A 25,364-nucleotide genomic window follows, 5' to 3' on the forward strand; every position below is an offset into this window, starting at 1 on the left:
TAAGTGTTTGCTGAAGCGGGGGGTGGGAAAGGATAAGCAGGGAAGATGGGGAAGGGAAAAGGAAGGTGTGTTTAGAATTGGACATCTTCTTTTGATTGCCCATTGTCTTATTCTTAAAACCTTTTTAAATCAAAGATAAATAATAATAATAATTTTAAAATGACTTATCATTATGTCACTAGCACATTTTTGTAATATACATTCTAAAACTAGTTAATAATTGAATTTTAGCATTTTCATTTAAAAAAATATGAATTTTAGCAACCTAGTATTGAAAAGAACCCCATTTGGTGGACAAGAGAGAAATAAAAAGATAAAAACAAAATCATTGTAAGGCAAAAATAATGGTGAAAGCAATGATGAATTTACGTGTCTTTTTTTGTTTTTTGGGGTATCAAACAAACATTGTCTAACACCTCATCACATACCACATTATTGAAATAAAATTCCAAATTCAGTACGTTACTATAGTATATAATGAGATATCTACAATTCATACAATAATTTGTCAAAATCAGCTTACCATGTGATCATGTGATGACTCCATTTTCTTAATTGAGGACCATTATTAGATTGCTTGCTTATGATCTATAAATCAATTGGCTCGTACTTGGAACATTAAATAACAACTGTACGTGTACCATGCATGGTTGGTGGTGGTCCCCATAGGTTTTAACGGCGTAGATGCGTTGATTATTTTTGTGGAGCTTGTTCCTAGAAAGAGTTAAAGGTATGTTTTGTTTTGTAAGAAGAAAAAAAAAGGAGAAAAATGAAAAAACTTGAATATCCATTTCTTGAAACCAAACTTGTGCTAAATAGGAAGGAAAGAGTTGAAATTGACAATTCCCGATTCCCGAGTTACCTACTACCCTCCCAGAACTGAGATGAGATATACAACACGTGCACGTTATATAGTCCTCTTTTTAATTTTTTTTAAAAAAAAAAATCTTCGATGACTGAGGTATTTCTGTAATTTAACGCAACGTTATGGGTATTTAAATAGATGTACTCGGCGGATAACAATTTATTTTCGTGACTCGTGTGCCAACTCCGCTCGTTGTCCTGTCCACCCCAACTCCCAAACGCCATTTTTAACTTCTGCGAGCGTTTGCAGGAAGAAATGGAGAAATAGCTGCAGAAAGAAGGGAAAAGTTGAAAAGGAGAGAAAAAAAGAAGAAAAATGCTAAAGCTGTGTCAGTCGGCAGCTCCCAGATAGGTATTTCTTCTTGTTGCGATTGTTCGCACAGGACTTTCTCCATTTTTGATTTCCTGTTTTGAGTTGTGAATTGCGAGTTGCGATATCAATCTGAAAGATCTCTTGCCCTCATTTCTTGATTTCTAGATTTATTGTTTCTTTCGATTATGTTTTGGTCTTTCCCGCTCAAATGGTGGTAGAAAATAGGATTCGCTGGTTCAAAATATCTTCCAAAATCATAACTTTTGGTTCTTTTTTGTTCGTTTTACGTGATTACGTTGATTACTGATTTCTGGTTTCAAGAATGTCTTATTTCTTGTAAATTGTCTTCGTTACGTTGAGTATTTGAGTTTCGTGTTTCATGCAGAAATTGGAATCTTTACTGAAGGATATGTTGGAAACAAATAGAAAACGAAAGGCTCTTCTCTTCGTCTGGTTGTTTCAGATATCGTTTATTTTAATTTTTCTGGATTTCATTCTTGAAGACGAAGGATTAAGGTCCTAGGTAGTTGCTTAGGCCTTTGCTCGACCTTCCCTCCTCCACCAACAAAATAATGTTGGGTTATTAGCTTGGCTGGGAGGATGAATGTGGTAGGTAAGGTCGGGAGCATCATTTCTCAGGGTGTTTACTCTGTTGCTACCCCATTCCATCCCTTTGGTGGGGCTGTTGATGTTATTGTTGTGGAGCAGCAGGATGGGACCTACCGGAGCACCCCTTGGTATGTGCGATTTGGTAAATTTCAAGGTGTCCTTAAAGGTTCTGAGAAGATTGTTCGCATCTCTGTAAATGGAGTAGAAGCTGGTTTCCATATGTACCTTGATAATTCTGGTGAAGCGTATTTAATTGCAGAGGTTCTGCCCAGTAAAGATCAGAAGATTGACGGGCTTCAGAAGAATCCTGAGGATCCAGAAGTTCCACAGCTAGAAAGTAATGGCAGCTGTAGCATTGGTAACGACAGTAGTAATGATAATTGCGTAAGTCTTAGTCGAGATGAAAATGCTGTATCCAGTACAGAGGAATTTTTTATTTCCAATGAATGTCTTTCCTTAAATATAGACCAAATTGAGAATGTTGAAGCAGCTAACGAAAGACAGCTATATACATTTCAAAGCGACAAATCTCATGGAGCGGATTCCATTGGGTCATCAGAGTTTGAGGCTTATCGTTATGAGAGCTTAGATCATGTTGAGAATGTTGTGGAATCTCAGGGTCAAGACTCAGAGGTGGTGTTGGTGAGTGTGGATGGGCACATACTGACAGCACCAATCTCTTCATTGGAACAAAACACGGATAATCTGCAGTTAAGTACGCCACAATTTCATCTGGGTCCAGGTGACGGAACCGACTATACTGGAGGCAATGAGGAGTTTTGTACTGGTGAAGATGGATGGGCTGCTGATTATTTGAGTGATATTGATGTATCTGCACCTAATAGTACCTCAGAAGGCATACCCATATGTGATGTTGACAAGGCTGATCAGAATCCTTCTGAAGTTTGTGAAATTGCCAACAAAGTTATCCCACAAACTCAAGATGCTCAGACCATTGAAAGCATCAAAAGAGATCATGGTCACTCAAAGAAAGAGATCTTTGGGAGTCGCTCAGATTTCTCAGATTTACGCATTGGAGTTGCAGATGCTCAAAACATTGGTTCTCCATGCATGGAGGTGACCACAAAACAAGGCACTGAAGATCCACTTGCTGTTTCTCCTTCCAGTCTTCCAGCAAAGGAGCAAACTGAAGCCACAAATGATCCCGTATTCAATGCTGGTATTGGGTTATCCCTACCTCCTAGTCCAGGTTCTGCCGGCAACAGTATATCTGCAGGTTTAAGCATTGATGTTGAGGCTTTTGAGAACAATAATTTGATAGATGAGAGATCTGATAATGATGATTCTGACAGCATGTCTGTCCATTCTGTAAGCAATGATCCAGGATGGAAGGATGAACAATTTGGTGTAGCACCAGAAGCTCTTGGGTTACACCGTAGTCCAGGAGGACCTTCGCTTGAAGAAGAATGCAGTCGCAATGAGATAGCAGAAATTCAGAAAGGAGCTTTAGGTGGAGGAATGGGTAAGTACCCTCAGCAGTTTTTAACCCTGAAAATGGACTAAGACTTTTATGCGTGACTCGTTAATTATTATTCATAATATTTCATCAATCCTTTTTATGGCTTGTAGGATTTGAGATTTCTCTATGTGCAAATCTTCTTTATGCTGGAATGGGGATGGGTCCTGCTGGTGTAGCCTTTGATGCACATTGCATATCTGAAGAGGAGTTCAAAGCTTCTGCGGCATTGATTACTAAGAATGAAAACCTTATTGTTAGATTTAAAGAGAGGTACTTAACATGGGATAAAGCTGCTCCTGTGATTCTCGGAATGGCTGCATTTGGTTTAGATTTACCTGTTGAGCCAAAAGATGCAATTCCTGTCGAACAGGATGAGTCACCAAAGCCCCAGGAAGATGATTCTGGAGCCACTTCCTCACCTTCTAGCCGCAGATGGAGGCTTTGGCCAATACCATTTAGAAGAGTTAAAACTCTCCAGCACACCACCAGTAACTTATCAACTGAGGAGGTGTTTGTTGATTCAGAACCTGGCTCACAAAACCCACCTCTGGAACCATCTCCAACATCCGGGGGTGACAGTGAGTCTCGTCATAAGCAGATAGTAAGAACAATTGTTCCCACTACTGAGCAGATTGCTTCTTTGAATCTTAAAGAAGGTCAGAATATGGTAACCTTCAGTTTTTCTACCAGGGTCCTAGGAACTCAAAAGGTTTGTCACTCACATCTATAATTGATACTTATTACTGAAAATGTTATCAGTTGAATTGCCATCGGAGGTGCTTTTTAATTGATATATGTTGCGATTTTTTCAACAGGTTGATGCCCATATCTACCTGTGGAAGTGGAATGCACGGATTGTCATCTCTGATGTTGATGGGACCATTACCAAGTAAGTTTACATGGATTGCTCTGCTAATTTATTGGGTGTCAAATCATGCTTAAGTATTCTGTGTCTCTCTCTGTACCATTTTGGTTTCTTTCCCCGTTAGTTGAACTTGTTTGAGGTTCAGATTGGTGAATGGACCGACTTGCGCTAACTCTGCATTCCTTTTCTACAATCATTGATTGAACTGAATTTTTTTAAGTTGGAATTGGCTGCAAAGAAATAATTTTTTGTAAGAGATGCTTTTGTTGTTACCCTGTTGTGGGATCACCGATGAGATTTACGTTTCTTGAGAACACATTTCCGTTGATTTCAAGCATTTGTTGATTCCTTATAAATCCTCCATTAGGACCATTACTGAGAGAAGTATGAGATTGAAAAATCTGTCCTATCAACTTTCTCCTGGTCTTGGATACTCTTTGTTTTGTTATTTAAGGCTCTGTTTGTTTCCAGATAAAAACCATGTAAAAGGAAAATTTTCAGGTAAAAACTAGAAATAGGATTTACCTTAAAAATGTTCTTTAGAGGGGCAGATATAGTAAGTAAATTCAGTTTGAGAGACATGCTAAAAAATTTTGAAGTTTCGGACTGTCAAAGTGGGGAAGCATACTGGCTGAAGCGCTTGGAAGGATGAGCAACAAAAGATGGAGATGTGGATGCAACGGCGGGTTGCAACGGCTGGGCATACCCGATCGTGGTGGCGGAGCTTGCAGCGATGGGTAAGATGCACAGGCACTGGTGTTCGTACAACTACCCCATCAAACAAACAGGTTTAGAGTTGATTGGGAAAGAAGATGGGTGATGGGAGATTTTTTTCACCTACTATATGGGCTTTGAGCCCATTTGTTCAAAAATGTTATAAAAATTATTTACACATAGATAGTTACCAAACTTATTTTTCATTCTACAATCTATTGTGTTTAGCATTTACCAAACAGTTTTTATTTTTTGATCAAAAAGGTTTTTAGTAATGATTTTTTTTTTTATAAAAAAAATAGGCCAAAAACAAAATGAAAAATGATACCAAAAAGACCCTTAGGCAAGATATGTTCCTTGTGAATTGAAACAGTATCAATCCTTGATAACCAGAAGAAAAGAGAGATGGGAAGAAGAGAATGGAGAGAAGGAAGAGGGAGAGAAAACTGGACGATGGAGTGTGAATAATCTCCTATCGTACCAGCAGCTTTATTGATAATAAAAGTCGATGAATTACAGAAGGAATGAAACACTTAAGCCAGCTATTCCTGAGGTCTAAACACAATAGGAAACTAACACCTACTTACAATCAAGGTTCTAAAACTCGGGTTTCGACTAGGTTTCTACCATCCAGAAAACAAGTTCGTCTCGGTTTCGACCGAGGGACTTTCTCCAGGCTAACTCGAACCTTGGTTTCGAGGCCCAAAAGTTGTTTTTTTTTGGCCTGATTCTTATTGTGTTGCCTATTTTTGACATTTTAAACTCAATCCATGCATTAGTTTCACATAGAGAATACTAAAAATATTACTTGTGGTTTTGATCCAAGTTTGATATTGTATATTATTCTTGGACATGATATCGAATAAGGTTTAACCGGAACATAACTCCTTCAATATAAATGAGAATTAAGCAATCTTGGATTTGTTAGAAAGCTTTGTTTTGATAGTTTTCCAACAATTCCAAGATTGCTTAAATCTGATTTATATTGAAGGAGTTATGTACCGATCAAACTTAATTTGGTGTGCGCGAATGCTGTCAAAATCGCTCTGAATGAAGAAAAAAAAATTTGGACATCAAAACAAATGAATATTTTACCACACTCTTGGTTTTTAGCAATGTTTTACCATATTAAGATTTATGAAATTTTTAGATTTGAGAAAAACCCCAGCATTAGAAAGTTGAAAATTGCACCTACCGTCGAAAATCCAATTTTTGTTATTGAACTGGGGGGTTGACTTTTTTTTCTTTTTGGAATTTTATTTTTTCACTATTTTTTGGATTTAAATAGGGGATATTTGCTTATTTATGAATAATATCTTAAGTAAATGAAATACAAATACATTTACTTAAATGATATTAGACATAACTAAGTGTCTGGCCTGGTTTCTAGCATAAATACCTGCCTGTCCTAGTTTCGATGGGCATATGTGTCAAAACCACCGAAATTTGGTCTAAACTAGTCGAAATCATCGAAACCCGGTCGAATCCAGAGATTTTATAAAATCCCCCTTCAACTAGTCTCGGAAACCTGCGAAACCGAGTTTATTCAGTGGTTTCGACAGGTTTCAGTCAAGTTTTTCTTCCATGCTTACAATAGGTATCAATAATAAGGAAATATAACGAATATCTAAACTACTTAGACAATGAAAACATTCCCACGGTTCTGAGGTCCATGGACACCCATGGACCTCCAACAGAGACTAACATGAATAAGATGATGTCCTGTTACAATTCTATCCTTACAATCTGTGCACATAAAAAAAAACTGAAGTTTTGAGGATATCCTTTAGTCCAAACCAACTGAAAGGTTTGGTGGCAGGAGAGAACCTGCGACAAAATATGTACCATACACATAGAATATTCATTACAAAACCATCATAATTATTCAGACCATAATATGATCTTATCAAGTAATTTGCAACAAATCCAACAATAAAGGTAAGGAAGATAAATTGTTTGGAGCCAAACTCATTAATCTGCCATAAATATAATATTCCTTGTGAAATACATTAAAAAAATCAAGATTTTTTTTAAAATTGTTGGATTCACAAAGAAAAAATACAAAGCCGAAAATGGTATCCCTGATGAAGGAGCATCTCAAGCTTGTGATGATGATGTTTCTTATTTGGGAAGCCCATATTCAACTCAAGGGAGATCACCTTGTGACTTGTGTGGAATAATCTAGCTGAGGTTACTTTTGAATTTCTGGTCATCATATGGGTTATTTCTTTCACTTCTCTTCAGATTTATTTTTGGAGAATCAAGGTTTCTCTGGTTAGTTTTATTTTGTCGCTTAAAAGCTTATTCAGTTACCTTTTCAAAGAGCGAAGATCTGGCTATTGGAGTTGTATTAGGAAAGTTATGACCATTAAATGGCAGTGGATGGTGTCAGTCTGATGGATTTCTAGTTAATGAAGTAAATTTAGGTTAGGGATTTTATTTAGTCTATTTCGTAAGTCAATATTTCTATTCATTGGAAAGCATTTAGCATTCATGGAGTTTCTAGGTTGTAATTGCAGTCACAGTAGGAATCTTAGTTTTATTGGGACCTAAGTAAAGATACCTAATGACATTATTGAACTGAAGTAGGAAAGGCTGGGAGTCTATAAATATATCATTTCCGGAGTTCTTGCATTTGTTGGTTATGGAATGATAGACTACTGGGTTGTTGCAGGAATTCTTTGGTTCCTGATTATGGTTAAGCTATCACTGTTGTTTAGTTGTTTTTGTTTTTATTGATCTTTTCTTCTTGATTACTTTGCCTGGGTTAGTTTCTCGATGTTTTTAATATTCTTCTTTAAATATCAGATTTACTTTCATTACGTTTCCAATTTCATTAAGAGTGGGGTTTGTTTTGATTTCCCTCCAAGTCACTGGGACTGAGTAGTAGCATTATCATGGTTGGACCATTATGGACCACTCTGGAAACGTAGGCCAAGGAAAACTGGGTGTAAACCTGGATTTCGGTCCAATAGGGGTATTTATGGATATACTTATACAGTTATACGTTGTGGACCTGTGGTTTTTTTTTATTATTTATCATTATTAAATGTTTCTCACTTCTCATCTCTTTTGTCTTCATTTCTTCATTCGTCTTACTTTCAGTCAGTTTTCCCTACTTTGTTTTGCAAGGATCCCTATAGCCGACCCCATTCAGTTGGGATAAAGCTGAGTTTGTTGTTGTTGTATTAAATGTTTCTTAACCACCAGTCATCAGTAGGAGTTTGATGACTTGAAAGCTCTAAATTGATTTCAAATCTGATCGTGTTCTTACCGCCAGATTCAGTTTCAGCAATTAATATTTATTTTTGCTGGTTATTTTGAGTGCTGGTTGATTGGATAATATTCCCAATTAAAAGAAAGAATCCCTAACTAACCCAGTGTATTACCTCATCAATATTCCTGTTATTTACAACTAAGGCCACATCCTTCCTGTTATTATCTAAAAGCCCCCTATTCATATATTGATTCTGTTTTACTCCCGGCTTGATTGACAATTCTAGAGAAGTCCTGTTCTCTTAAATTTATTTACCCCTCTTTCCCCGGGTCCTTTATATCTTCCAAAAGGGTCCAGAACTTCAATATTTGCAGAATTGCCATTGTCTCTTATATTTGTCACCTGTGGCCCATAGCAACCCAAAATTAGGGTCTTGGAATTGCATTAGAGACCTAACTAAAGATTTTCTTTGTATTCCTATTGTCATATAAGGTCCACTTATTGATTAACATTGAGTAGATTTTTGAGAGCAAGAGGCATCTTTGCAATGACTAAAATGGCCAAAGGAGGCCTTTTTTTCATTTCTCTTAGTCTTGGATCAAGAATTACTGCCAAGTCAATGTTGAATCAGATTGTCAGGATCGGCTGATCCTTGAATTATTTCCTGATCCCACCCCAATAGATTTGGTCGACCTCGTTCATTGCAATCCAAATCAGGAGATGCCACCATACATTGGATCAACCTTTCGATTGACCTCATTTTTTGCAATCCAATTTAAGGGATGCCACCATTGTACGTTGGCGCCCCTTCTGTTACCAACTCAGATCATGTGGCATGCTATATTTAGTATCTCTACGGTTTCCTAAACTAGAAATTTTAGGAATAAACACTAAGGGAGCATGGTAGTGGCATGGGTTTATAGCACAGGAAACTCTTGTCATTCTTATTCCTTTATATATCTAATTAGTGTTGTTAGGTCACAACCCATATCAGGCAGTGCCACCCAGATGCATTGGATCTTCCTGTCTCATCCCAATCTGAGTGGGGACATTTTGCTCTATGACCTCTAAGGTTATTAATGTTGAGAATCCGCCTCATTTTTTTTTTCTGCTGGTGAATCTATGACTTGTTTCACAGGGAAGGGAACAGGAGTGTCCACTGAACGGGGCATGGGCTGTAGGGAGTAGCCCCACAGTGAGAGGTTCAACTCTTACCAATCTTCTTCCTGTTGTGTCTGCTGTGTGTTGAGAGCTTCTTTTGGCGGAGGGGGTTAGTTTGGGTAGAATTGAATTTGGTAGATGGGTTTGTTTTGGTTCACCGAAGGATGTAGGAACGAGTATGGTGAAGTTTTCTTTGTTGTCTTTATGTTTGTGGGTTGATCCTTGACTCCTTCAAAATTGTATAACCAAGAATTTGAGTCTAATATTTTCTGTTGATGATCAAATATGTACAACAATATGTGTAATCAGTATGCTGTTGTTTATAGGCAGCAGTCTGCATGATGCATGTGTTTTGGTGAGTTCTGGTGTAACTCATGTTCTAACAGCATGGACAGAGTGGTCAGCATGTGTCTGATCTACTTGTGATTAATAAATTTGGATATGGTAACTATGGTTGAAATGTTGCACCATGCTAACTTCATAAGATAATAGTTGTATGTTCTCACAGACTACTACTTTTCTCCCTGTTCTTTCTTTTCTATCTCAACAACATTCTTAATTTTGTGGTTGTAGTGGTCAGATAAGGGTGAAACCTTTTACTTAGAATTAATGCCTTCTTTTCTAATATAGTTGACGCATGCTTTTAAGGTCGGATGTCCTTGGTCAATTCATGCCACTAGTGGGGAAGGATTGGACGCAATCTGGAGTAGCACGGCTTTTCTCTGCCATTAAGGTATGTTTTCTTTTATATTTCAACATCAATATTTTCCATAGAATTTGTTCATTTCAAAACACAAACTTATATTCCTGAAAATAATTGGATGTTGGATGTGTTTTTTTATTGATAACAAGTGAAAATATGAAGGTATTGGAGCCCCACAACCTAATGTGAGACCAAGTCACAGACTCACAGTGACCTAGTCTCTAGCAGGATCTCAATAATTATACCAACGGGTTCTAAGTTCAGACTTACAGTCAATTATAGACACCAAAATCAGATCTGTAAACAGTAGGTTTAACTCGGGGAAAACAGTAGGTATTCAAACCCTAAATAATGGTGTCACTAGATGGGGTTTAATCACCAACCGAAAGTAGACCTCTAAGGGCTGATCAAACCCTGGAAGTCTCAGACCAAAGGGGTTACAAGCTGCTGAGATATTGCAAACTAATGAAATTAGAAACTAGGTTCAGAATTAGAAGGATAAGAAATAGGACTCAAACCAGCTAGCAGATCTAACCCAAATTGGGATCGAATGGAGGGGATATAGATAGAAGTTTGTCCTCCAAATATTACTGAAAACAATGGTAGGAACTCAAGTTCCACAGGGTTGAAGTTGCAGCAGGAAAATAGAAACAAAGCCCAGCCACAGGTGTGATTTGACTGTCAAATCAACAATTTTGGTAGCAGCACTTGAGGACTTCAATATAGACTTGAGTAGATGATCTCAGCAGCACTTCTGGGAATCGGATGATCTCAGTTGTGAACAGGAAATAAACTCAGAGTAGGGATTAGAAATCGATGGAGAACATATAAGAATGGGGATAGGGATAGGAGGGGTTGGCTATCTCAGCCTATCTCAGGACAATGCATTGCAAACAGCAACATAACTTTATTCATTAAATCGTGGGCTCTCAAGAGCTGATTACAATGTTTATATAACCTAATGACACAGACAAAAATAGAAACTAAACTCTATAAAGGATTCCCAACAAAAAATAGAAACTAGAGTCTAACTAGGATTCCCAACAAAAATAAAAACTAGAGAACTATACTAGGATTCCCAATTAGGATTACAACTCAAATAGGAAACTAAATAAAAGTCTAATAAAATAAAACCTAACATCAACTCCTCTAAGCCAGCTGTCCAGGTGGGGCCCATATCACTGTTCATGTGAACAGTAGTTTCGTGAACAGTGTTTTTGCCCTTTTCTTCATGTTTTGATCTACATCATAACCTTCAACAATGCCAAGGAGATCAAACCCAGGAAAGTGCTTGAAAAAAAAAATATCAGACTATGATTTTTCTTGAAATATCCTGTACTTATATCCCTAAGAGGTGTTTAAGAAGGATTATTTTTGAATTTAAAAATAAATAGCAATTATATCTGTGATAATTTCAGACTTGGAACAACCAACCATAACAAGAAGAAAGAGAGAAGAAGAGAATAGGGAGAGAAAACTAGAGCTACCTATTGGAGAGAATAGGTTAATCTCCGTAGCAGTGTATTATATAACCAAAACAGAATATAAAAATTACAAGTATGCGCCCCATAACTTACATAACACATAGAAGATCCAAACCAGCAAAAATATTACAAAAACACCCTAGCGATAATAGTACTAATGTTTTAACACTCCCCCTTAAGTTGGAGCATAAATATCAATCATGCCTAACTTGGAACAGCCTTGAAGCACACTTTTAAATAATGCTTTAGTAAAACTAAACAGATCACCAATCTGTTGACTAGAGCTAACAAACGTTGTGGAGGTCTACTTCCTTATCACAGCATCATGAACAAAATGGCAATCAACCATAGTTTTCACGGCTTCTAGGCGGCCCAAGCATTGGAGTGGGGCCTGAACGCAAGGCAACCAAGGCTCGCCTAGGCGATGCCTTGACAACTATGCAATCAACTTCAATATGCTTAGTCCTTTCATCTGCAGCGTATTCTTCGGGAAGACAGTGCTGGTTTGCCCGTCCTCAGAAAGTAGAGTCTTGTTTTCCTGGTCTTGCTTGTATGGGTTTGGGCCCAGTGTTTGTTGAGGGTTATGCTCCTTGGGTTGGGGTAAGGCGTCCCTTGTATTCTTTTTCCAAATTTTGACATTAATAAAATTCTAAGGGCTGGCCCGGGTCCCAGGTAATATTCGGGATTTTTAAAAAAAAAATTTAATTACTAGCAATATAGATGGCATCCTGATTATCATGGTACATGTGAATAGGCTTGCTAGTCAAAAAACCAAGTCATAGAAGAGAAGATTTAAATCACATCAACTCAGCTGCAGTATGAGCTATAGCTCTATACATGGCTTCAACACCAGACCTCACCATTGTGATTTGTTTCTTATTCCTCACCACTAACAAATGTACAATAACCAGTGGTAGACCTCCTATCACCTTAAGCACTAGCCGAATCAGCATCTGAATAACCAATAAGATCGACATGGCCATTGGGTTTATAAACAAAACCTTTCCCCGGAGCATCCTTTAAGATAGTGAATAATGCGACATGCAGCCTCCCAATAAACCTGCTTAGGTGATTCCATGAACTAGCTAATAACACACTAAAAAAAAAAAAGAAAAAAAAAGCCGGGTCTAGTCACGGTAGGATAAATAAGTTCACCAACCAGCCGTCGATACTGATGCTTATTTGCAAACTCCTTGTCGTCACAGGTTGCGAGCTTTTGATGAGGATCTATGGGAGTATCAACAAGTTTAGAGGCTAACATACCAGTCTCAGACAATAAATCAAGAACATCCTTCCTCTGAGAAAGATTAATATCCTTTTTTATTTTGAACAACCTCAATGCTCAGAAAATACCTGAGATCACATAGATCCTTCATTTGAAAATGTTGCTGTAAATAAGTTTTGACATTTTCAATTCTAGACAAATTATTTACAGAAAGAATAATATCAACATAAACCACCAAAATAGTCACCCTGGAATCCTGATGAAGAACAAACATGGAGTGATTAGAGTAGCAATGTGCAAAACCACAACCATGGCAATTTTGCTAAACTTGTCAAACCAAACCCTTGGAAACTGTTTCAAACTATAGATTGCCTTGTGAAGCCTGCACACTTTCCTTTTATCCTCTCCCTGAGAAACATACCCAAGAGGTTGCTCCATATGGACATACTCACATAAATCACCATATCGAAAAACATTCTTTATATCTAGTTGATTCAAAGGCCAGTCAAGATTAACAGCCAATGAGATAAAAACACACACAGAGTCCAGCCAGACGACAAGAGAAAAAGTCTCAAAATAGTCAACACCATAAGTTTGAGTGTAGCCCTTGGCCACCAAGTGAGCTTTAAGCCTCTCAACAGATCCATCATGGTGATACTTAATGGTATAGACCCAACAACATTCATCTAGCTCCTTAACTGGAGGCAACTCAACTAAAGTCCGTGTTTTACGACTTAGCAAAGCATCCATTTCTACATCCATAGTCGATTTCCAACTAGGATGAGATAGCGCCTCTCGGTAAGATTTAGGTATAGAGTGGGCAGATAAGGATAAAGCAAAAAAGCCATGAATAGGAGATGGAAGATGGGAGATAAAAACATACGTTCAATAGGATAGGTGACCAAAGAACGTTGAGTGCACGAATGAATAACTTGGCGAAGAGTAGCTTTTAAGTCAGTAGTGGTTGATGACGAAGCAAGACCTGCAGATAAAGTATCGGACTGTGTGGCGGGCGGCAAAGAAGGAGCAGCAGCATCTGAAACAGATGTCTTAGGATGACATTGATAAAGTTTTAGTGGTTGTGATGAAGATGAAGAAACTGTAAGAGGAAGCAACACAGGGATAGGTGGAGAACTGACAAGATCAGGTTCCAAAACATGACTCTCAGCAAAGAAATAAGGAGTACCTTCAAAAAAGGTAACATCATCATTGACAAACTGTTTCCTGGTTACTGGGTCGTAACACTTATAGCATTTCTGAATATGAGAGTATCCAAGAATGACACATTTGGCAGCCCGAGGAGCAATTTATTAATGCTAGGGCTCAAATTATAAACAAAACAAGTACAACAAAAAATTTGGGTTGGCAGGGAAAACAATGGGGTGTTAGGAAAGACAACCCACATAGGAGACTAATTTTGAAGAACAGATGATGGCATTCAGTTAATCTAATAACATGCAGTCAAAGCAACATCTCCTAAAAAGTCTTAGGAAAATTATATTGGAATAAGAATGAATGAGCACTTTCTAGCAGTTTCTGATTCTTTCATTTGGCCATACCATTCTCTTGAGGAGTGTAGGAACAGTTAGTCTGATGAATAATACCATACTCAGAACAGATGGATGGAATTTCATGTTGTGTATTCAAGAGCATTATCAAAGTGAAAAACTTTAAAGGTTTTATTTATAAAATCATTGAAGACAGACAAGAATTGTGAACGATCTTCAATAAATACAACCTAGTCAAACAAGAATGATCATGCACAAGAATAACAAAATACAAAAAACTAGACCAATTTTTTACACGACACGGACCCTATATACCTGAATGAACCAAAGAAAGTAAGGATTGACTGCTAACTACATCACGAGAAGGAAGCATTGTACGATGATGCTTGCCCAGCTCACAAGCTTTCCACTTAATAAGGGAAATGGATTTGCAACTAAGAATCATCTGTTGAAGCATGGAGAGAGAAACATCCATATCCGATAATGCCATTGAAGAGGGAAATTACTATTGGAAGAAGCAGAAGCGGTTGTAGAAGACAAAACATCATCATGATAGTAGAGACCATCCTTCTCATGCCTTCCATCAATTGTCTTCCTTGTTTACAGATCTTGAAACATAATATGATGGAAAAAAGCATAACTGAACAGTTTAAAGATTAATTAATTTGACCCATAGAAAGAATATTTAAAGGTTATTGAGGGCTTGAGGCACATGGAGTAGGAGAAACAATACCATGACAAGATATGGGAGTAGAAGTTTTGTTAGTAAGAATAACTTGAGAATGATGACTAATTTTATGAAAGGAGGATAACACATTTGACTTACCAGTCATATGAGAAGTAGCCCCAAAATCAATACCAAGGAGGAGGAGACGAAGAAGCAAGTAGCGTTGTAGTACCTGTATGAGCTAAAGTAGTAGTGGAATAACTCAAGAATGATGACTAATTTTATGAAAGGAGGATAACACATTTGACTTACCAGTCATATGAGAAGTAGCCCCAAAATCAATACCAAGGAGGAGGAGACGAAGAAGCAAGTAGCGTTATACTACCTGTATGAGCTAAAGTAGTAGTGGATGAGGAGGTGGATGACTCAAGCTGTTGGGCACGTTTTTGTAATTGAGTGACCAAATCTTCACGAGAGACAGATGCAGATTGACCACCTCTAGATGAAGAAGAAACATTAGTGTCATTTAATAACCCCACATCAGAAGTTACCTCCATCACTGAAGTATTAGCTAGTTGTTGCGCCCACTGAGGTTAGCCATATTTAACCCAACACTTGTCAACTGTATGATTGACCTTGCCACAATGCGAATATTGATGCAATGCTTGGTCAATTTACTGTCCTTTACCTCCACCAGTGCCATGTCCTCGACCTCCCCTTGACCCAAAACTTACAAGAAAAGCAGAACCACAACCACCTGCAACAAAGGTGGGAGTTGTCCTTGAAAGAGGAAGATGAATCAGACTTAGTAAGAAAGAGAGATACAAATCTATTAAATATGATAGAATGCTTCATTCATAGAGGAGAATCTTTCACCGCCAAGCATTTAAACCAGCTAGAAACTTGGCTACTTGAAATTCTACATGTTGGGTTTTCAATAAATATAAGTCAGTTGTGAGGGGCTGATAGACATTAAGTTATTCCCACATACCCTTGAGGGTACTGCACTATTCATCTATGGACTTATCACCTTGCTTGAAAGAGAAGATTTTCTCATAGAGATCATATACACGGGACATTTGTGTCTTGGGAAAACCTTTATTTTTGAATCATCCCATTCACCTAACATTGGCAGCGATTGACGAATCCATATTGTTCCACTGCCATACAAGAATTGTATCATTTTCACACATCCACTCCTAATAATCCTTAGAGTCAGTGGAGGGAGATTCTGACATTAAGTATTTTAATTTCCCTTCAGCATTGATATAACATTTACCGCTTGTGACCATAGAAGAAAATGGTTGGAGGCACCATTAAGCCATATGGCAGTGATTTGGACATTCACAGAGTCCACAGAAGACTTTGAATCACCCATTGAATATATAACAGAAGCACAATCAATAAGAGGCTAACATCAGCCGTGCTAAGATAATAGAATCAACTATTGACTAGTGAGAAATTCACAGAACCAATTGCAAGTGATAAAAAAACTCCAATAAGAAAAACCGCAAATAGTAGTAGCAACCAACAGTAGAAGAAATTGTTACCAATTGTGCTGGTAGAAAGCAAGGCACAAAGGTGAAAGACTAGACAAAACAACAGCAAGAACACCGGCCGCAGGCAGCAGGCTACTAAAAACTCCAAAAACCAAAACCGCGGAAGACGACAGTTCAGCATTAAGAGAATTCAAATAGCTAACTAGCTACTAATCAGCACGTCGGATGTGGCAAAAAAATAGGTTGAGTATAGGGCAGGAGCAGGTAGTTTAACAGCCCAAAACCTTGGACCAATCCAATGGCTGCATGCGTAGTTACAAAGATTGATCAGAAAATAGAAACTCACAATTCCAGAATTTAGAAAGTACCAGGAAATACCAACCCATTTATCTGATCAGCACCATCTTCGGATCAATAGAGGAGTCTAGTGCATAGGGATAAACCCTAAAATATCTCATCCATCCAACGGTTAGATTGCGAGACATGCCCAATATCAAGTTGTCAGCCAAAAGGGAGAAAGACAGAGGAACCGCAGGCTATATTTGACTTCAATATCTGTTGTAAACCTCAACAATAGTGTAGAAACTCCATGTGCAAGGTGCTAGCAGTACTCCATGTAAATATCCACCATCAACATCATAAGAGTTTTTAATGTTATATCAACTAGGGTTTCACACACAAGGAAAACAACATAAGTTGATATCATCAAGGCCCTTCAGAGTTTCTTCTACAATCCCAGACAGATTAAAAGAATCAACCAAACATTTCTGTCTCATCCCTAAGAAAGAAGGTACTTCCTCCATGTCAGACTTCAGCCCCATCTCCATGTGCAATCTATTATATAAGTTTATTGCCAAAGTGCTCGCCAATCGTCTCAAGATGGTAGTGGATTCCCTTGTTAGTGACAACCAATCGGCCTTCATCGCTGAAAGAATTTTTTCAGATAACATTCTCCTTTGTAATGAGCTGGTCCGAGGTTTTGATAGAAAAGGCCATTCCCCTGCTGCCCTCACAAAGCTAGATATTCATAAAGCCTTCGATTCCTTAAGATGGGACTACATTGTCAGCGTCATGATCAAGATGGGCTTCCCCCTGGTGTTTGTAATTTGGGTTTATCATTGCATCTCCTCACCTATCCTCAGATCTCGGTGCTTGTTAATGGTAACCCTGCAGGTTTTTTTCTACTTTTCGGTTGGGATTCAACAAGGCTGCCCCCCTATCTCCCTTTATCTTTACCCTAGCCCTTGAGGTCCTATCTAGTAGCATCTAATCTAGCACAGACCAGCAGCTCAAGATCTCCCACCTGGCATTCGCTGATGATCTCATGATCTTCTCCAAGGCAAATCTCCTCTCGATTGAATCTATTATGTTGTGATTGAGGAAATTTAAAGGGTTGTCGGACCTCTGGATCAATCTCTCAAAATCCTTCCTTTTTTTGGTGGGGATCTCAGATGCTGATAAGACTATTCTACATGAGAAGACTGGCCTCTCTTTGGGTCGTTGTCCTATCAAATACTTGGGTTTACCTTTTATTCCTGTTAGGTTGACTGCTCACCAATGCACTCCTATTCTAGATCTCATGCGCAAAAGGCTCTAGCTTTTTGTCACCTAGAATTGATTAGATTGGTCCTTCAATCCTTTTACATCTATTGGTCTGGTATCTTTGGGCTGCCTCAATCTGGCTTCTTAAACTGCAGAACCACATCTAAGTTATTTAACTCAATTAATTTTTATCTTTCAAGTCCAGCCCATAGAGCTGCACTGGATCAGCCCATCCTTTAGTTGAGGTTTCAAAAATTATTAGCATTTCTGTCACCATTTTGAATGAAAAACAAAAATGGTGCTTAGTGTGATCTAATAGGGTCAATTTTAGTTCTATAATATTTCAGTTTTGAGTCTGTTGACATGAAACACCTTTTGTTATGTGAAAATGGAATTGATTCCAATCTGCATTTTATTGCAGGAAAATGGTTATCAACTACTTTTTCTGAGTGCACGTGCAATTGTTCAGGCATATCTAACCAGAAGTTTTCTTCTCAACATCAAGCAGGTACTAAGATGTGCTGGTTTATGGTATTTTTTATTCTGCTAATTTACTCTCAGGGCTATGGTAATTGTCGAGTTTATGCTTTGCCCCTTTTAATTTGATTTCCTGATGACTGAGGATCAAGGAGGCAGAATCTGTGAGGTTAGGCCCCTTGTTGGAACAGAAACTGCTTAAATTAGAATGGCTTCATGCCATCAAAAATAATTTGTCCAGGTGTCCAACGCGGCTTTGTGACCTAACTCTGTCTATGGAATAGTGATCTAGCTGTGTCGCACTAGTTTGATTTTCGCATGCCTGTACCAATCGAAGGAAATTTAGTGGCATTTATGTCTTCTCTAGACTGTGACAGTCCCAGGTAGAGCTCAACTCAACTCAGCTAAGTCTTGTGTTAACTAATTGAGTTCAGTTGAAAGAATCTTATTCCTCCATCCATTTTACATAGGACCATGATGCACAGTACCAACGAGGAATAAGTAGAGGAAGACCTAGCTAGACCAAGTCAGTCCAAATCGTGGGTCAGTTTTGAGTCCAGTTTGCTTTCTTATTTTCTGATTTGAAGTATTAGTAGTACTCCTAGCTATTGTGGGAGTTCTGTTCCTAAGCTGATAATGCAAGTCCTAGCTCTAGTAGGGCTGTAGGAGTGCCAATTTGGCCATGGCATCAAGTCTTTTCCCAGTTTTACTTTGTTACTTTTAATTCCTAGTTAGTATAGGATTATTATGGGTCATTACTGAATTCTATTAATAGGTTGTAAAGGCCACACTCCTCTGGTCAGTGATTCTAGCAATACAATTTCCAGTTTTTCTGCAACTTTCTATTATGGATTCAGTGGTTCAACTTAGGTGGTTTCTCAAAGGAATTTGGTGGATTCTAAAGCCACCGCAGGTGGATTCCTGCACCTTTTTCTCTCCCGTATTCTTCCACTATCTTCCTTCTAGTTTTCCCAAGTTTCCAAGTCAGTTTTGTGACCCAAGTTCTAGCTGGCAGCACCCTTGGCTTATATTTCTGCTTGCTTAATTTGACTATGTCTTATAAAATATAAGTCAGTTTTGCAGTTGGACTTTCTGGTCTCATTCCCTGTGATTTCCTTTTCTTTCTTTTTTTCCCCTTCCAATTTATCTTCTCACTTGTTGGCCATTCTTCTTACCTGCCCTGTTTTTGATATTCTACTTAGCAGGGTTTCTTTTGTAGATCAGTTGGCCTCATTACAAAGGTCACTTGACCAGAGTTAGAAGCCAAGGAGATTGTCCTTGTGAAAGTTGCTAAATTCCACCTTTTCCGCCTAAACTGGTTTAATTGTTCTGATATTCTGATTTCTTTATTTCTCACATTTAATTCCAGTTTTTATTGCTTTACAGTTCCTATCCGTAGTTTATGCCGTAATTCCATATCTGTCCTATTCCCATATCAAACCCTATTGTGCTTGGAATTTCACCCCTTTGCAAATTCTATCACTAAAGAGCCTATTTTAGGTTTTTCGAGTACATGTTTTTTCCTTAAATAAGCACCATTTTTCCCCTCAAAACATCAATCCAAGTTTTTTTTGGGTTTAATTTTCCTTCTTGTAACGCGCCAAAAAAACGGCACAGTACCGGCCCGCCTGGGAGATCGGTGAGGTGTCCCCACTAAGAGACGGCCTAGTACCAGCGGGTTTGGGAGATCGGTAAAGGGGTGCAAACTTAGTCCCACATCGGCTAGGGAGGGAGATCTTGAGCTATTAATAAAGGGTGGCCTCCTCTACTTGGTAAGATGCGTTTTAAAGCCTCGAGGCCCATTGGGTCAAAGAGGACAATATCATGCCAAAAGAGGGGTTGGGTTGTTATAGTGGTATCAGAGCAAACTCTCAACACCGGTGGTGGGGCCACAGCGGGGACGCTGTGCCCGTAATGGGGGAGAATGTAACGCCTTAAGAAAACGGCATAGTACCGGCCCGCCTAGGAGATCCGTGAGGTGTCCCCACCAAGAGATGGCCTAGTACCAGTGGGTTTGGGAGAACAGTGAGGGGGTGCAAACTTAGTCCCATATCAACTAGGGAGGGAGATCCTGAGTTATTAATAAAGGGTGGCCTCCTCTACTTGGTATGACGCGTTTTAAAGCCTTGAGGCCCATCGGGCCAAAGAAGACAATATCATGCTAAAAGAGGGGTTGGGTCGTTATACTTCTATTGTCTTCAACTTTCAGCTTATCAGTCCACACACATGCAGTTATTTGTCTTTGTTATTCATGGCTCAACAATTTCAGGTGAATTTTTTTTTCATTACTCTCCTTCCTAATTCTACCCTTTCTATTCCTGCAAATCATCCATTGCAATATCGAGATCTTGGCTATCCTCTCTTCTTTTTTTCCCCCTGCCTGGTTTGCCCAACACTCTATTCCACTAAGTGTGTCTGGTCTTATAGCAATCCCATTAGAATTTTCCCCCAATTTTAATAGTATATGATGATTACATTGCTCTAAGAAAGCACCTCTCAATTTCAATATTTCATACATCCAACTTAATTCCAGGGCCAACTTCCCCTTTGATCTTCCCCTTTTTGTGGATGACTAAACCGAGATATAGGGAAACTGGAAGGGATTTTTGTTATCTCTTAGCCACCAATCTTTACTAACATCTGAGCCTTTTCTATGTTGACTTGCACTAGGCATGTTTTCTTTTAGACAAGCTTATGTAAAGTCCTTTTGATTGTCAAACTTCCATAGGTCACCCCCTTTCTAATCTTATCAATCAATGCTACTGTTAAAGTCTACCGGTATAAGGTAGTAAGGGGTACATGACCATATGTACCATTGGGATAAATATGTGTCATGTACACACACTTATGTAGCTGACGGTATATGCTGTTAATTTTTTTATTAGTAGTTTCTAGATAGTTTAGTTTCCTATTTCTAGTCTGATTCAGTTTCCTACTCTTAAGTTGTAATCTTAAAACCTTATACCGGTTGACTTTAACAGATACATCACCAGGAACAACATAAACCATGGACCTCCTGGTATAGCTTTGACAAATTGCCCATAAAACAACTCAGGGTAGGGCTACTAGGAATATAATTGAAACATCTATTCCCTTTAATTAATAACTCTTATGGTTGCAGGATGGAAAAACATTACCAAATGGGCCTGTTGTCATTTCACCTGATGGATTATTTCCTTCATTGTACCGAGAAGGTGCGATCACAATCATCATATATTCATATCACAAAGTGAATAGTTTTGTATGCTTTGAAATTGGTTTATTGTATTTGTTAATCTATTTATTTTTTTATAAGAACTGTATAATCGATTAAGTTAATATTGGTTAGAGGGGAAAAAAATAACAATGATCATAATACATGCATGTATTGTGTAAATTCACTCTTTCCATTTGTACTATTTCAGCTACTTAAACTTTCACCAACAAAATGATATGTTCAAGTAGACAAATTACTTGTGTTTCTCGCTTGAAAAAGCTTGCAAAGGAGGGGTTTGAATCATTCGGTAATGTTGCTTATCAAGGAAAAGGAAACCATGTTATAATGTTGATATAGTGATTCACTGCAAATTTGACTGTTAACTAATTTCACCTAAAATGAAGGTTATTCTTGTAAGTTGCTACCTATTGCCATATGAGATTATGCTCATTAATCTGTTTCCCTGCTGCTCTGTTTGGTTGGAAGTGGAAGGAACTGAAGGGAAATGTAATTAAAACAAAACAAAAATGAAAACAGTTTTAATCGCTACCAACAATGATTGCATAACTAACCTAAAACATTCTCAAATCTAGTAATTAAATTTTACATTAATTTGCAACCAAATTCTTAGTATTTGGAAAAGTTTAACTACCATATTTAGTAACATTTTTAGTTACAAAATAATGAGTACAATTTTCTTTTTTTAAACTAATTTTACTTCCCTTCCCTCCCTTTTACTTGCAACCAGACAGAACTTGCATGTTTTATTCAGACGGAACGATATTTGATAAAGAAACAGTAGAGACTACGTACAGGATATGCTGTGGTTGACATTGTGATGGGCTTTTGATAAATCTGGGTAAAGTTACAGTTGATTAGATGATCTTGACACTTTGGTGATAAGGTGATTACACTCAGTCTGGAAGTGGAAGATTGGAGGCACCGTAAATATTTTATACAATTTGAAGTAGAACTAGAATGAACAAATTTTAGGAACAACTTGGCACTTCCTGTAGTAATTTGGTTTATTTATGTAATATTTTTTTATAAATATTCAATAAGTTTATGAAATTTAATTTTTAGAGTTTTTACTCCAACTTATTGGAAACTAGAGTTCATATTTAATACTTGGTTAGAAACTTAAAAATTAAATTATTCTGAACTCAAAAGGTTTCTAAAATCAGCATAGTGGTTGATTGCAAAATTGAACTGATATTGTAAGGATGAAAGCCCTCTCATGAAGAGCAACACCAAGCTCCCCAGAAGAAAAGATGAAATCTGAGGCCTTTGGCATGCTGTTCAACTGATCAGTCTTGAGGCTTAAAATTTTGTTGTTGGAGACATGCATAGAAGGCAGTGATGTGCCTGCAGGAGGATATTTTCCGTCACTAGGCTCTGGATACTTTTTAAGTCATTATTGGTGTTAAGAACTTTCATGTTTTATAATTTTATCAACGTAGACCATGATTCTTTCCTGTCATTTGATTTAACTGCCGCAAAACCAGTAGCTTGGGAGCCTATGAATGAAGGATTGTATCCAAATCACTAGTCCTTAAATTGTTTTTATTGGGCTTTGGCTATCTTCTGTAATGTTGTTGTTTTTGTTGCTGCTACTGTTGCCTATTATGTGTTGCACTTTTGTTTATTTTTCGGCAATAATTTTCTTCTGTTCTTTTTATCAAAAGGGGAAAAAAACTGTTGCAAAACCAAAGGCATAACTCTGTATTAATATTTTTTGTATGTTAGCATATGGAGCATAATAGTCTTGTGCTCTCCAACATGCAACATTTGATATGCTGCCTGCTGCCTGTCAATGTATATATGAAAATACTGATAGACCATGAAAATTTCTTTCTCAAGGTGTCTAAGTATCTGTGTTTTCTAACATGCGATATTTGTTATGCTATGTCTTGCAATGTATATGTTAACGTATACGCACACACCCAAACATACCTCCCCCCCCCCCCCCCCCAACTAAAAAAATATATATGCTTCTGATCATTGCACTTAATTTTTCCTTATTGTTGACAGTAATAAGAAGAGCACCTCATGAGTTCAAGATTGCATGTTTAGAGGTAATATCATAACCAGTAAAAGACGCCTTGCTAGGGACTATCAAATTTTTCTATCTTATAAGATTGAATAAAACTTTACATTATGCAATTTTGGTTGCTGATAATCCTTCTACTGATTGACTCATTACACTTTGTGTTTAGGATATTAAAGCACTTTTTCCTAAAGATTACAATCCATTCTATGCGGGCTTCGGGAATAGAGACACTGATGAGCTCAGCTACCGGAAAATTGGGATCCCAAAAGGCAAAATATTCATTATCAATCCTAAGGTATTTTTTCCTTCATTTTCTTGTTAGATTTTTCAAATTACACTGCATTTTTGCCAACTTGAATTCCTTCACCAAACTTGGCAGGGTGAAGTAGCCATCAATCACAGCATTGATGTGAAGTCATACACCTCTTTGCACACGCTAGTCAATGACATGTTCCCACCCACTTCATTAGTTGAGCAGGTGAGGAATTTTCAATCCATAGGAATGAAACACGAGTAAAAAGTGTTTGTCATTTGTCTTGCATTTAATTATTTATTTAACCTATAGGTATATGTGAATCTTAAATATATGTGCAGGAGGATTTCAACTCATGGAATTATTGGAAAATGCCACTGCCTAACACTGATTGACAATATACGTTATTGAGAGTTTTTTTTTGTAAAATCAATTGGGGCAACCAAGAAGGTGGGAGGGTCGGGATTATTTTCACGGCCTGCACTCCAATTTGAGAAAAAGAGAAGAATCCTGGTATGCTTGTTCTTTATTCATTAATCATTTCAGGTGACGATGATGTCATAATCTGTATACCATTTTCTTCCTAATGGAAATTTTAGGTGCCAGGTTGGATTAAAAGGCCTCAAATACGATAAAGATTTTGTCACTATGATAAGTGCACCCATGTTAACATTCTCTCATGTATTGTTCTTTTTAATAGAAGATTTATTTATTCAAACAGTCTGGGTATTCTGGCCTTGCATCACCAAACCTCAGAGTATATAATACAGTATCCGGATGGTTGCTGTCCACGCCAAATAGCATACTTGAGTTGAACCACAAAATTTGCTAAGCCTTTTTGGATCAGCATTCCCGTTTTCTGCATCTGTCCTTATAGGTTGGGTGAGTTGCTTTTGGAAGAGGATGGCTTGGTTACTTATCAAAGAGTTCCCAGATGATTCACCAAGATGATAAATTAACCATCTGATGCTACAAAGAATTGGTCATCAGAGGTTATCTTCCTAATTTAGTATCTGGGAGCCTGTTTGGGCTCAAGGGTATACAAACTGCTACTGGTGTTATGTTGAAAGAGTTGTCTGATAATAGTCTTCCATTTACATTTAAATCGATTCAACGCTTGTGGTTATGTTAGTTTCCAACTACCGATGTCTCGCTATTGCCTCTTTGTTGCTAGTGTCTGAAACTCTACCTGCTTCATTATCACGTATTATTTGGTCGATGACCAGGGCTGCTTGCAATTTTCTGAGTTAATCATGATCTAGTACTCTGTTTTCATTCAAAGAAAGAAGAAAATCAAAATTTCAGGCAAGAAAAGGTGGGGCTCTCTCTAGTCTCCCCATCCTGCATCCGCTAAGAACAAATGGGTAACTGATTAGAATGAAAATCCATATCCAACTTACTAGAATATTGGATATTGAAGCTACAATATTCAGTATTCCTTACTAATTGTCTAATCTATGGAAAAGAAATTGGAAGCAATCTGCACCAATTTACTCTGAGCGACCTTCAAGCACAAGCAGGAAATGCACTTAGTGTC

The 25,364-nt window shown here is 37.8% G+C and overlaps 1 protein-coding gene across 1 annotated transcript; it reads left to right on the top strand.

The window, feature by feature from the left end:
• The first annotated feature begins 1,051 nt into the window (after positions 1-1,051).
• LOC122647146 (phosphatidate phosphatase PAH1-like) lies at positions 1,052-24,317 on the top strand. The gene is made up of 10 exons (XM_043840638.1): positions 1,052-3,269; positions 3,377-3,975; positions 4,082-4,155; positions 9,872-9,956; positions 18,273-18,359; positions 21,450-21,522; positions 23,556-23,599; positions 23,741-23,869; positions 23,954-24,052; positions 24,169-24,317. The coding sequence occupies exons 1-10, from the start codon at positions 1,778-1,780 to the stop codon at positions 24,220-24,222; spliced, it is 2,736 nt and encodes a 911-aa protein (XP_043696573.1). The 5' UTR covers positions 1,052-1,777; the 3' UTR covers positions 24,223-24,317.
• The last annotated feature ends 1,047 nt before the right edge of the window (positions 24,318-25,364 follow it).

This window comes from Telopea speciosissima, chromosome 1 (assembly GCF_018873765.1).
Source record: "Telopea speciosissima isolate NSW1024214 ecotype Mountain lineage chromosome 1, Tspe_v1, whole genome shotgun sequence".
Taxonomy (NCBI): domain Eukaryota; kingdom Viridiplantae; phylum Streptophyta; class Magnoliopsida; order Proteales; family Proteaceae; genus Telopea; species Telopea speciosissima.

What these genes read in the sequence shown, in the direction of transcription:
- LOC122647146 (XM_043840638.1), top strand. Translation starts at nt 1,778, where the DNA reads ATGAATGTGGTAGGTAAGGTCGGGAGCATCATTTCTCAGGGTGTTTAC. An exon ending in GTTGATGGGACCATTACCAA is followed by an intron (nt 4,156 to 9,871) that starts GTAAGTTTACAT and finishes CATGCTTTTAAG; the next exon opens with GTCGGATGTCCTTGGTCAAT. An exon ending in CCACTTCATTAGTTGAGCAG is followed by an intron (nt 24,053 to 24,168) that starts GTGAGGAATTTT and finishes ATATATGTGCAG; the next exon opens with GAGGATTTCAACTCATGGAA.